General features: G+C 43.0%; 1 protein-coding gene across 1 annotated transcript in view; it reads left to right on the top strand.

The window, feature by feature from the left end:
- Positions 1-13,888, top strand: part of LOC8025078 (medium-chain acyl-CoA ligase ACSF2, mitochondrial) — a 182,360-nt gene that overhangs the window by 107,520 nt on the left and 60,952 nt on the right. The window contains exon 10 of the mRNA XM_029981062.4: positions 8,811-8,902. Coding sequence (XP_029836922.2) covers positions 8,811-8,902 — 92 coding nt within the window. The remainder of the gene's footprint in view (positions 1-8,810; positions 8,903-13,888) is intronic.

The following is a 13,888-nucleotide window of genomic DNA, read 5'->3' as shown; positions in this document are numbered from 1 at the left end:
TTCCGGCCCAACTACACTCGTAATAATAAAGGTGTAGTCTTAGACCCTTTTGTCCCGCATAACGCACCCCAAAACTTGATTCTGACGTACAGTGCACTGACGTCAAACAAACAGCACCAGTTTTTACGACTGGCTTGATAACAGTGCGATATAACGTAATTATAATCTAAAGTAGGTATCAAGGAATAAAAAAAAAGTAAAAAAAAACAAAAACACTGAGGCTTTGCAGTTACTAAAAAAAACGGTTACTACTTTTTTTTGTATTCAGTAACACGTACACTAGCCTTTTTAATAAGTCGTACCTCTAGGCTATCCAACAGCTCATAAAAGTTGGTACGGTGAGTTCGAAGTCGTTGCGCTGTATGACGAAATGATATTTTGGGTGAATTATGTGACACGAAGTGTGTAAGACTATGTCCTTTCTTCTAAGAGTGTACCGCAGCGCTGCCGCGTACATCCGGGACTTTTCCACTCTCGCCTCTTCACAAAAATGCATGGTGCGCGTCGGCGCATGATCTCACTACCCCTCCTCTAGTTCACTCTACCCGAGCTTCCCGAGCCTCGTCCGATAGTTGCCGTCCTTCGCTGAAGCTGGTTCCTTCGCGCGCTCTTGCTCCGAGACATTACGCACGATAGTCCCATGCACTCCCTCACACAAGGCAGCTTTGAAGGTACTCCAATGGTCGGGGCGCGGTCCCTCAATTCGTTTTGCGCCATGGAACCGAGGGGCCTTAGTCAGAAACTGACGAACCTTGCCGAGGATCTCCTCCGCCTTGACGATGGTGTCGTCGTAGGTCGATATACGTAGTGCTGTCGACAACAGACTAAGGGGGCGGCCTGTCAAAGCAGGTAAAGCGCTCAGTGCCGGAACAAGTGGAGGCAACGGCAATAGAAGTCGATGCGGCAGGATCAGCCCTGGTTTCTAGAATAGCAGCGGCGGCCGCGATAACTGGTGCAGCTGCAAGAATAATTGGGAAGCAGGTCCATTTGGAGGAGCCAAAAGGAGCAGGAGCTAAGAGGTCACGCAGATCTCTATCAAATAGCTGTGTTGCACACTGTAACAGCTCATTCACATTGGAAGCGGATCCGCGTTCGCAAAGCGGTTGCGAACGCGGTTGTATAAAGATCCAGTACGATTTCACGCGCACTCTATGACATCAAGTGCGCGTGCAATTGTACTGGATCTTTATACAACTGCGTTTGCAACCACTTTGCGTACGCGGATTAACTTCCAGTGTGAATGAGCGGCAAGGGAGGGACCGTGCCTCCAGCAGGTACTGATGGAGTCGGCCTGTTTGGTTAGCTTTCAGGTGTATTATTAGAACTCCTCACACCAAGCGGGTGTCCAGCATACATAGAGGGCTTAGCATCAATGGCAGTGTATGCTCCATGAACGTCTGTGGAACTTTCTGCTCAGACTCTCTGGGCATTGGTCTCCTGAATTAGTGCTTCCAACGTCGGGAGATAAAAAGTGGGTAGCGCTTCTTTCCCGGTACGCCGTCAACGTGGCAACCGCGTGCGTGGGAGTATACTACAAGTAGGCTTCCCCGTCGTAGACGAACTTGAACTGTTCTGCGAGCATGCTACTGTGGGCAGGCCTGCCCCGTCCAGCGAATATGTGGTTTCAGACGGGTCTCCCCTTGCCGCGAGGGTGTTATTGCTGGCGTGGAGGTTCTCCCGCCCACCGGACCCTGCGGAGCCCACAACCCAGGCAGCACAGACACGTTGAAAAGACGTTGAAAGAAGGTCGATGACGTCAGGAACCACATGTCGAAAGAACGTCGAAAGTCTGAACGTCATGTCCCTTTGACGTAATATGAAAAGGCTAATATCGGGAAAAAGCGTGAACTTTACGACGACATGACGTCCGGCTTAACGACCTTCGAACGTCGAATGCACGTCTGAATTGGACAGGAAGTCAAGTGATAACGTTATGTCAGCATTGACACAATGTCCGAATTAACGACCATAAGACGTCGAGTATATGTCTAAACTGAACGGGATGTGAATTGAGAACGTCATAATAACGTCAAATTTAACAATATAAAATGTCGAGCGCACGTCCGTTTTAAGGTTATGTCAACGTTGAAATAACGTTCCATTTAACGACCATAAGACGTCTAGCATACGTCGAGACTAAACGGGATGTCAATTGATAACGGTCTCGAGCTAGGACACCGTGGAACAATGAAGACAACCGGATCTGGCTTCGTTGCTCGAAGGTATGTTCGCGAAAGCATGTATATTCGGATGGAATAGACCATTTGCTAAATCCCCCAAGCGCCCCGGACCGCGCTCAAGGAATCATAGGAACGGCGTTCCTTCAGCTTCCTGGTGATCGGTAATTTCAGCCAGTGCCATGGTTACACAGTTCTGGGTGTAATTTGGAGTCACCCTAAACAACTCTCCTATACTGCCCAAGGACCTGTCATATCACTTTTAAGATTTCTCGTAAATGACAACGTCTTTGATACTGTGCATTCTGTCCACCCTTCAACCTGGTTCAGCAGCAGAAATCTCTTACATTGGTATCATTTTCTTACTGCTTCAAAGACGCTGATATGAAGTTAGAAACCCTAGGCCTTTTTAGGGTTTCTAACTTCATATCAGCGTCTTTGAAGCTGACTCCAAAATAAATTTTCTTTTTTTGTTGTAAATTTTCGGTTTTTTGAGCAATTCCTGCTAAAACAATAGTCACGAGAATAATATCATTGTAAGAGATTTCTGCAGCTCAGCAAGGTTGAAAGGTGGATTGCCTGCACAGTATCAAAAATGCTGACATTGACGAGAAATTTTAAAAGTGATATGACAACACCTTGGGCTCTATAAGGCGCTTGTTCAGTCTGATTAAGGTGTTCGCTCAGACACTGTTGGGGCGTCTCGCGCTCAATGTTCAAAGAACCTCCCCCCCCCCCCCCCCCCAAAAAAAAAGAAAAACGTGGAACTGACGTCGAATAATGTCGGTAACGTCAAGATGATGCTCAGGACACTGTTGGTACGTGTCGCGCTTCACGTTCAAAGAAGTTCCCGTAGAAAACGTAGAACTGACGTCTGTTAATGCCAATGACGTCAAGCTGTTGCTCAGACATTGTTGGGACGTCTCGCGCTCAACATTTGAAGAACTTCCCCCAAGAAACGTAGAAATGACGTCACTAATGTCGATGAACTCAAGGTGTTGCTCAGGACATTGTTGGGACGTCTCGTTCTCAACGTTTGAAGAACCTTTTGAAAAAACGTAGAACTGACGTCGAATAATGTTGATGACATCAAGCTGTTGCTCAGGACATTGTTGGGACGTCTCGTGCTCGACGTTCAAATAACTTCCCGAAGAACACGTAGAACTGACGTCGAATATCGTCGAAGACGTCAAGGTGTTGCTCCGGACATTGTTATGACGTCTCGTACTCGAAGTTCAAAGAACTTCTCATACAAGACGTCGAACAGACGTTGATTACTGTTGAAGTCGTCGAAGTGCGGCTTATGACGTTGTCACTACATCCCGTGTTTCACGTTGTCGGCACCTCTCATGTGGACATACCAATGACGTCCATAAAATTTTGTTAAGGACTTCGAGGTCGCTCAACGCCTAGGACCTTATTTCTTCGTCATCTCGACGTCTTGTGCTGCCTGGGAAAGCACCTTCGGCGTTGCACTGTTCCCCGGTTTGGTCAGCGCATGTGTCGTCGCATTCATAATTAATTACACTGGGGCTCCGGCTAGCCGTACCTGTACTGGCCACCCTGCGTGCCTGGGGAAACGGTTCGACCCTTAATCAATCCTGGTAAGCCTCCTGAGTGACGTCGCCTAAGGTAGTCTCACCAGGACGGCATCCTGGGCAGAACGAGACTGTTAGAATCTCGTGAAACGATGGAACGTTAATGCCGGAGGTTGAAATGGCAGCGGTAAACTCTGCTGCGAATTCACTCGTCGGTGGAGTCGTGGACGGTTCGTCGAACGCGCTGAGACCGCATATCTCATCTCACCTCCCGGTCGCCAGAAACAGGGGATTTCCTGTCTCCTTCCACAACCTCTCGTGGAAGGTATTCGCAATCGCGAGGGTGATGCTCTTTAAAGTCTGTGTTGAAGGAGTAATACCCCTTTAAGAGGTGATAACCCTTCAAGGCTCCTCACTTGTTTCTTGACGACGTACTTAGGGTTCATGATTGTCCTGTACCCGTTGTCCAGCGGATACTGTAGTTATGTTTGCTTAGTTCAGAAACGCTGGAATGAATCGGTCTGTTCACTGGCGACCGAATGGCTAAGCCCATCTCGGAATTGCGCTCATTAAAGTTCCTGTGTGTCTCGGTTAGCGCATTCAACATGCACTTCAGGCTCCGATTCACCCCTTTATCTACGTTGGTATCAGGATGACGCGGTATAGTACCGTTGGGTTTTACATTAAGCGTCCAGCAGCAGTCCACTAACACCCTATTAGTAAAAATATTTCAGATATCCAGTAACTAACCTCGAGCCGCCCCCCGGAATCAGCCGATACTGTCGTTTGTTTCTTAGAACTCAGCTCTGGAAATGTACAAAGTTGCGTAAGAGCAGAATGCAGGGCATTAACTATTAGAGAGACGTTGCATTCACAACCTGCAACGTCTACATATTTAACAGAAGTTCACGAGAAAGTCTGCCCTTATATTTTTGTGCCTTTGTCAGCAACTATGTCGACAAATTCGATGGTCATTTTAATTCGTTGCCTAAGGCGCGCACTCGTACGCCCCATGCTTGAACTGCAGGTTTTTTCACCGTTTCAACGTGAGATTGAAAAGCGGATGCTCGATAAAAAAGGACGCCACCAAAAGATTGCTCATCAAACAAAGCAGAGACCATAATGCTTAGTAATATACACAATTTCGCTGACTCGGAGACAGCAACACATCCCGCCTCTAATGGCGGGATGTAAACCTATTTTTATACGTTTATATCCCGTTATTAAAGGCGGGATGTAAACGTATTTTTATACTGTAGCGGTGCTGCTGAGGCGCGTGCCAGACCCCACCGAAGACAAAGACGAAGCGCGTGCAGACGGCGCGCGACACACTTCTAATTTGGTCTGATTTGGCTGTGGACGTCCTCTTGTAAATTAAAAAGGTAACAATACGTTTATATCCCGTCATTAGGGGCGTGATATAAACGTATTTTTTTATTATTGCCCATTGAAATGGCGATGTTCCCATAATGTACCTTTCAAAGGAGAAGGGAAGTGACACCAACGTTGAGAAGAACCCAGTCTGCGAGAGTAGGCTATGAAATACTTGTAATGAGTGAAACAAAATATCCTCTGAAAGTCGCCCAATATCGAGAGAAAATTTTGTCTAAGACCGTTAAGTATGAAGCGGCAGCGCTTGAGGTGGTTGCGAGCTATAAATGTTTACAAACGTAAGATAAAGAGCTTATTTTGCATAGGGAGCGGCCAAACATTGGAACTAAAGTGCGCCCATAGTTAGTTTTAACACTTTTAGTGCCGTTTCTGTAACAAGTTATGAAACGCAATTATAATCGTGGTAATTAATACAAAGCACGTTGAAAGATACACTCTTATTTTTTTTTAACGACGTGAGATGGCGCAGCTTTATAGGAGCCCGACGAATTGTCCTCATTTACCAACACGTTTTGAAGACCGCGAGGCGTGTTACCGGGCCTTCGCGCCCGCACCTACATGCTGTGTTCCAACCCCACGGTGCCTCGCCGGGAGATGCCCGATGCGCGAGTGCCAATTGGACTCCCTCTTTCAACCTTTTTCCAAAAACTACATCTTCTTCTACTATGATAGGTAGTTTTAGAATCGGAGAAGCAAAGGCTTTGTGTGTGCAAAGAAATATCGTCGTCGCCGCTGCGCAGGTTCCGAAGTCAAACCGCATTTGTGTTTAAGTGCATCCAGAATTATTTCGAAATTTCGTGGGCACACATAAAGTATCCGCGTTGCTCGAAGAAGGATTTGTTATCAGCGAGAAGTAGGCTAAAGCCAATACGGGATCATAGGCTCTAATCTAGAAACTTGGCAGAAACGTCGGCGAGGAATTCGGTGTCAGTGATTTGCCAACGCCGTGTTTGATCTTGGAGCCGTCCAATCATGGTGGTTGAATTTCTCGCGGATTTTTTTTGCCAAGTGTCTAAACTAGGACACCAGTTAGAAAAGCGTGGCTCCCCGCCCTCCCAGGGCCGCGGATTTGGCGGCCGTCACGAGTGCCACGACGGCGGTGTACTCGCGAGTGTGATTGACAGGACGAAATTGCAGTCCTGCGGAGGGTACACGTCACAAACGTCTTAAAAAAGCCAGCAGGGTAGTCAGCAATCGCTAGTAATTTGCTGCTTGCGTCGCACAAGTCATTCTCGGCCATAGTTGGTATGCGATACCTGTAAATACCTATCTTTCCGAGTTGACACGAGCGACAGTTCGTCCGGTCTACACGAGCGAACAGAATGTGTCGATAACTGTCGTCGTATTTGTATATTCAAGGAAATCTGAACTGTTATTGAGAACCTAAAACTTTTATTGTCCCTCAAGTTACTTACTCTTGTGTGTGAAATAAAAATGGTTTGTGTATCTTGGTGGAGTTCCAAGCGCTAGATGCTTAGGTTTTGCATTTCGGTAGAGAAAGGTTACTCTACAACCCACTGGCGTAACGTGCTCCAGCGCTAGCGCTATATTGCGCTAAAATTACGAACGTTATTTTGAAACGCGATTCGTTTTGAGTGTCTCTGCGGGAATACGGGCTCGACACGCCAGAAGCTAGAACGTCCATCAAGACATTAATCTGGACAATTAACCACCGACCTCTGCAAGTGTCGCCCGCGTGAATTCAAATCTGCCACTTGCTTGCGAAGGAAAAGAAAACATCTTTTGCGAAGATTTTAGGTATCTCACATGGCAGAACTTAACTTCGATGACCATTTTAATCAAATTTGGAAGTAGCTCATGAAACAATAATTATATCAAATGTGCTCACAACAAGTGTTTTCTTTTTCTTTTAAATAAGCACGCTTTATTTTTTGCCGCTCTGACCGCATCTCTAGAGTTAATGCCATTAAACTCTCAGAATTTGAAATGTCTTGTACTGCGTCGTAAAATACTGGGTTTGTGTATTCTTCAGTACATATTTTATCAAAACGCTGTAGAAAAAGAACGAAAATATGTACAAGGTCGTATCGTTACCGCCAAATATTAAGTTATATTCTTCACCAAACTATAGCGCTAGTGGTTCGAACCAGATGCCAAAGGTTAAAAAAAAACGTATCTAAATTAAAAGTTTTAGGTGATTTACTTAAATTTTCAGTGGGGCAATGGCGGCCGACGGAACACTCAAATGCATGGAGCTGAATTGCGCAGGTTACCAAGAACGACCCTCATTTTTCAGCTGAAATTTTCAGAAAATCACTTATAACTTTTTGTATATCACAACGGATAGTTCTGAAATTTTGACAGATGATTCGGACTGAAAGCGCTACATTTGATCTGAGAGAGAGAGAGAGTGTTCGGCGTTAAATCGTCGTTTTCTGTTTCGAGGAAAGGGGGGGAAGGAGGTTTAAAAATGTTTAATTTTTATTAGGGGAAGGGTGCAGTGTACTTCATTGTAAACAAAAAAAAATACTAACCTACATTTTAATTCCATTGATAATGGTCATTAGATTGCATTTAGTTTTTTTCTGAGGTCTTCTTTGAAGTATTAGTTTATACCCCAAATACAAAGTGATTGAAACTGTCTTCGCGATTGAATCGCTTATATAACTTATATTTTTGTTCTTTGTGAGTTCACTCTTTTTTTGGTGTATTACTGTAAGGGTATGTGAAATATTATAAACGAAGAGCCTGGTGGTACGGGTCATGATTAAAGAAAGAATAAACATGTAAGAGGGAGACGATACAACCCCATCTTTCAAGGATGTGGTTTCGTCGTCTTCGTCTTCCATATTCACTCTTTCTTCAAACTTGATATGTTTTAACTAAATAAGTGTATTCCACAATATATAAATATATTTCATTACAGGAAAAAAGATAGTGAAGAAAGTTTGAAAACAAAAATGTTCAGCATTTTTACAATGCCCAATTCACAATTCCTAAGCGGCTCAATATTCTTGAAGGGTTATTTTTAGTACGTTTAATACGTACTAATTTTCTCAGTTTTCTGCCCATTAATAAACCTGAGATCCTAAGAAATAAGAACGAAAACCAGACGTATCATATTAGGCTACATAATAAATCATAATATATTAGGATACAGATTATCACAATATTTTTCGCACGTCGCAAGTTTGTTAAAAAGTTGGTCAACCGACTTGTGTGTGTCTTGTGCTTTTCAGTCTTCCAACTCGTTGCCCTTGAACGTTTCTCGAATTTGACCTCACGCTCTCCTCCCCTGTTCAAATATCCGCTTCTGTTTTGATTGGTGTCGTTTCCTGGGGTAGTTTCAGACTGTAGTCACTGGCGAGGTGAGAACGGCAGGGAGGAGCTTCAGTTGTCCGACTTCCAGCTCGACAATCCTACCCTCCACGAGGCCTAAGCCTTTTGCGCACCTCGAGCTCACCCGTGCCGACAGCCAAAAGAAAAAGGAAGGCATAGAGCGGCGTGCTGGAAGCCGGGCGTTCAAAAGGCACATGTTGCCGTTTTCAGTCGGTCAGTGACTCCTGAAAGACCTGAGTCCTCGTCTAGAGAGGACTGTCTCGTCTAGTATCGATTCTGATGTACTTGCGCTAAATGGAAATCTTAGTTTGACCAAAGGATCATAAAACTTCTGTATAAACTAAGAACTTCAGCTTGACAGTTTTTATTTCGCAAGGCCCATAAGAAACAATTCATGTTCCAGATGCACGACCGTCTACGGATCACCAAGTATGTTCTCAAATATTGTACGTGAGCTCGAAGAAGGATCATACGACGTTTCTTCCGTTAGAAAAGGTATGCAAATTTTCATCAATATACCACTAGTGTAACATTTTCTGTCGTCTTCTATACTTCGGCTAACCTTAACACTTAATGTCGAGAAGACAACAAGCGCGAGTTGCTTGCTTTTGACAGCGCCTCGGACTGACTCGCCTTCGTGAAGTTCGTACACCATGAGGAAAACGTAAAATTTACACGCTCGCGTTTGTAGATTTCGCGCTAAAAGTTCTGGACGTAAAAGCTGATGCTCGCGCGCCCAGAACCGTTGTGAATGGTTCTTGGCGCACGAGGTGAATTTGAAGTGAAAATCGATACATTCGAAGATGGTTTCATATTATTTTAGAGAACATAGCTTCTTTACTGCGCATAACCATAGCTAATGTACTCTTAAAAAAAAAAATATTCAAGTTTTTTTTTGTTCCCACAACTCACTTTTCACTCCCACAACTCACTTCACACCCACAACTCACTTTTTGTTCCCACAACGAGCCACAACGTGTGGCTCGTATTTTGGAACAAAAAACATTTTTTTTGCGTGTTTGATTGGTTTTTGGAATATTTTTTTCGAGCCTCAGCTGAATCTTATGTGCAGTTTTTCGTAGGACTAAAGTTGTATGATTAAAATAAAGGTACTGCCTTTCTATGGTGTCTTGCTGAAAATGTGACCAAGTCTGCACACCTTTACGTGTATTGGGGGTTCTATCTCAGTAGGTAAATTAAGTGAAAGCAACGGAGTACAAAACAGCCCGTGAAAAAAAAATTGCGCTCAAACCGACACTGGTGAAAACAGTGCGGTCCAAAACAGCCTTCATCAAAATGATGGAGACAGATGATCATATTCCAAACGACGACAACGATTTGTTCGTTCGTCTTCCATGTCCCTCTTTCCTTATCGTAAATTAGAAACCAAAATGCTCAACTATCAACATGAAAACAGCACACTGAGAAAATATATCGTTATCCTGAAAAGTCTCAACTAGTAGCTGTACTTAATTTTCGTTTGTAATGTATGAGGTCTTGCAATGTCATTTATACTACTGAAATTGCATTTTTGTGCATGTCCAACTGATACAATTGTCCACGGAATGTCGAGACATGCCACATGGACATCCATGGGACATGTCTCCTTCGCATAACCATTTTGTTATAAGTGCGTGTACTATCGTGGACCATATGAGCTGCAAGATTATTTGATCATTTTTGACGTGCCTGCCGGTCCTTAAAGAAGCTTTGGTCTTACTGCTGGATGAAACGTGAATTATTGCGAATCTCCAAACTTTATGACAAATCAAGCGATAATAAAGAGCTATGTTGATTATAGACGCAGAGAAATACCGAATAGTGTGCTGCATATCATATTATCCGCGGCGTAGAGTGCTATCAAAATCAACTTTCTTTCACCAAGAGATATCGTTAAGTTTCAAGTATTTATTGGAAGATACTAAATTTGGCTCTTCATACGATACCTGCATATTTCTGGTTGTATTCTGCTTGGAGACATTCTTTCTACGTTGACTGATAACGCTGCTTATTATTTCGCTTTCAGGATCATCACCGTGTTATCACATTTGTACTGTTCATCCCCTCCACGCTAAATTAGTATATCAAGGTGTAAAATTGTAGGTGAAAACAACATGGATCAAAAGCATTCAAACAATGATATGCTTTCCTTAATAAATTTCGAGAAAACCGGACTGTCAGTTCGTAAACAATTTTGCGCACAAATCGTTACCAGCGTTATATTATTCCTTGTAAATTTGCTTCCAAAATATATTTTGACTAAATTATTTGCACGAAATTTGAAAGGTTGAATCTCATACGCAACCGAAATTTTCTAGAACCATTTACCGTACGCTGTAATATATTCAACTGTCATGGCCGCACAAGAAACGCACATCAGTGTGTACGGCAACGTCGTTGTCACAACCTCTTTCCAGTTGTAGACTACGTCTTAAGGGGAAGCGTCGTTACCTGCCCCGCCATCTCCAAAATTTCTAAATGTGAACAAAAAAGAACGCCTCCCTCCATTAGAATAGCAATGATAAATTGGAGAGAGACGTGGAAAACCCCATTTATTTTTAGGCACTCACAATATATTTGGAAACGACAGGTGAACACGAAGAACAAAAAAAAAAAAAAGAGAAGATATAGTGGCATGAATTTCAAATAGATTTCAGGCGAGAAGAGCGTCGCCCACAAGAGCAACAATTTTGGTTTACTGTCATACAGTCCCGCCAATAACCCCATTATTATGCTTGGGGATGAGTGCAGTGAGATAGGGAAGTTGAAAATAATTTTTTTCTAGCTTCAAACTTGCTTGGAAGGAAATCGACGATGCCCCTTCCAAACATTGCCAATCGGTACCTATTCTTTGTTTCACGATAAGGTCAAGCGAAATCAAAAAATATCTGACACGTAATAGAACGCGCACAAACATCTTCGCTTGATTCGACGACCGTGAAGACGACCACGAACAGAATGGCGCCAAACGCCGGGAGGTTGCGATTTTGGAGTTGCTTGATAGGCCAAATAGGCTACCAAATTAAACTGCCCTCGGACTTCAGCTGAAACGAAGTTTAGAACCTGTTTATTTATATAGATAGATATCGAACGATTGATCAGGTATAATTATTTAGGTCTCTGCAATAGCAGATGCCCCATGAAAAGCAGTTCACTGTCGTGTATAACAAAGAATAAAAGTAAGAAACAGAGCGATAAATTAATTGAAGATGACTGTCGCCACATGCGTGGCACTGTAGGCCTCTTCCACGGATGCCACTGCGTAGGTGGCCTACACATTAAAATTAAAAACATCCCGGCTCTTGAAGTCCTGCTCAGATGGCACATATAACCTCCGTGTCATCAGTAATTATGGGTAATCAACAACACCGTGCAGAACATTCTTCAGAAAATGCATGTTTATTTGTTTTCGCAATTACTCTATCGTTCACAGGAAACATACCGAGGTTGACAAGAAAACGATCAAAGTATTTGAAGTGGCGGTGGCCATATTGTCTCTTATACAAAATTATTTTGAACTTACATTGATCATTTTTAAACATTACCGCGTGCCATCTCGTAAGCTTCCAAACCACAAACGCTAATTCAAAACTCAAACTCACAGGCACACGGTATATATTTGATGATGATTGCAGTGTTCATGTCGCAATTGCTACAGAGGCGAAATGGCGCCGAGTAAGAATAGGCATGTATTGAAAGTCCTAAAGATAATACCTGGTGTAAAATTAACATTTTTCTAAGATAATCTTAAACGCGGTTGGACGATACTATATAAAGGCTTATCACCGAGCAGTAACATAGGATAAAATTAAATATGTTCCTTAAAAAAACTCTAGAAAGCATGATAGGCATAAATTGTGGTAACAGCTACATTGTCGCCCAGTATGCAAGATAGTCAAAAGTTCCCCAAAGTTGTGTACCATTTTTACATAATCATCATCATTTATTCTCCTTGAGGGCCCGTGTGGCATTATACAAGGGGATGGCAATAGAACAAAAACAAAGAGAACATTAAACACAAGTATAACACTGTAAGCTAGCTAGATAGTTTAGATAATGAGAGTGTAATGGCTTCAACAAATTTAGTAGCATCAGTAATAGAAGCGATGTTATGAGGTAGTGAATTCAAATCCTCGATGGCCACTGGGAGTGTTGAAGTCTGGTGAGAAGCAGTTGATGATGGAAATGGACGCAACTGACATAGGTTATCTAGACGCGGGAAAATAAAATGTAGAGGTGATAGCAGTGATTCTTCCAGGTGGCTATTGTGATAAAAGAAATTCAATGGAGGTGAGAAAGGCGTGATACTCGGCGGCGAAGGGAAAGTGAATGAAGGTTAGCTGATTGGTGTAATCCTGATACGCTGGTATATGGTGCGTAGTTATAAATAAAGCGAAGGACTCTGTTTTGGACGGATTCTAGATTATTTGCAAGGTAGGACTGCCATGGGGATCATATAGATGAGGCATATTCTAACTTCGATCATATAAGATTAATATAAGCTAGTCTTTTTACGGACGGTGTAGCAAGTTTGAGGGTAAGGCGCAAATATCTGAGAGAACGGTTGTTATCAGAAATAACAGAAGTTATGTGAGTAGTCCATGATAGGTCAGAGGTGAGATGAACACCTAGGTATTTATAAGACAAGCACACTATTATTTGGGTGTTAGAGAGGTAATAGGAAAATGGTGTGGCACGCGAACTGCGGGAAAATGAGAGGGATCTACATTTATTAAAGTTTATCGTCATCTGCCATGTTTCACACCAATGGATTACAGCCTCTAGGTGTTCCTGAAGAGCATGGCGCTCATGGTATGAAAGAATGGGTCAGTAAATGATACAATCATCGGCGAAGAGGCGCCCAAACGAAGCGATGGAGATTATTAATGTAGATTAGGAACACGAGGGGGCCAAGTACGGTTCCCTGGGGGACACCTGCCGTTACGGTAGAGGTGGGAGATTTTACGTTGTCAACAGAGGAATATTGCTTAAGGTTAATTAGGAATTCAGAAATCCACTTAACAACAGAGGAATGTGTGATATTTGTAACAAGGGAGCTGCAGGTGATATTAAAATCGTTATGCTTTATTCAAAGACGTTGGTGGGGTACTTTGTCGAATGCTTTGGAAAAGCCAATGAAAGTGGCGTTGGTCTAAATATTCAAATCGAAGCTTGAATCAGTAAGGAAGGTCGTTATCAGTAAGGAAGGTCGTTAGCTGGGTTTCACAAGAGTAGGATTTACGAAATCCGTGCTGATGTTCATAAAGAAGGTTATGAGAGTCAAGAAAGTTTATTATATTTGAGTAAAGTGTATGCTCCATGAGCTTATAAAGAAAAAGCACATAAAGAAAAAAAACTGATGGTGGGATAACTTTAGCAATACTATTTATCTTAACTGAGAATAAGCTAGCACTCAATACACTACCCAGTGGAACACCATTTTCTTGCCTGGAACTGTCAGACAATCTGGAATTTATGTTT

Source organism: Ixodes scapularis, unplaced genomic scaffold (genome assembly GCF_016920785.2).
Source record: "Ixodes scapularis isolate PalLabHiFi unplaced genomic scaffold, ASM1692078v2 PGA_scaffold3__209_contigs__length_174095766, whole genome shotgun sequence".
NCBI classification, from domain to species: Eukaryota; Metazoa; Arthropoda; class Arachnida; order Ixodida; family Ixodidae; genus Ixodes; species Ixodes scapularis.
Note: the sequence above shows the minus strand (reverse complement) of the source record. Positions and strands in the feature narration are given on the sequence as shown.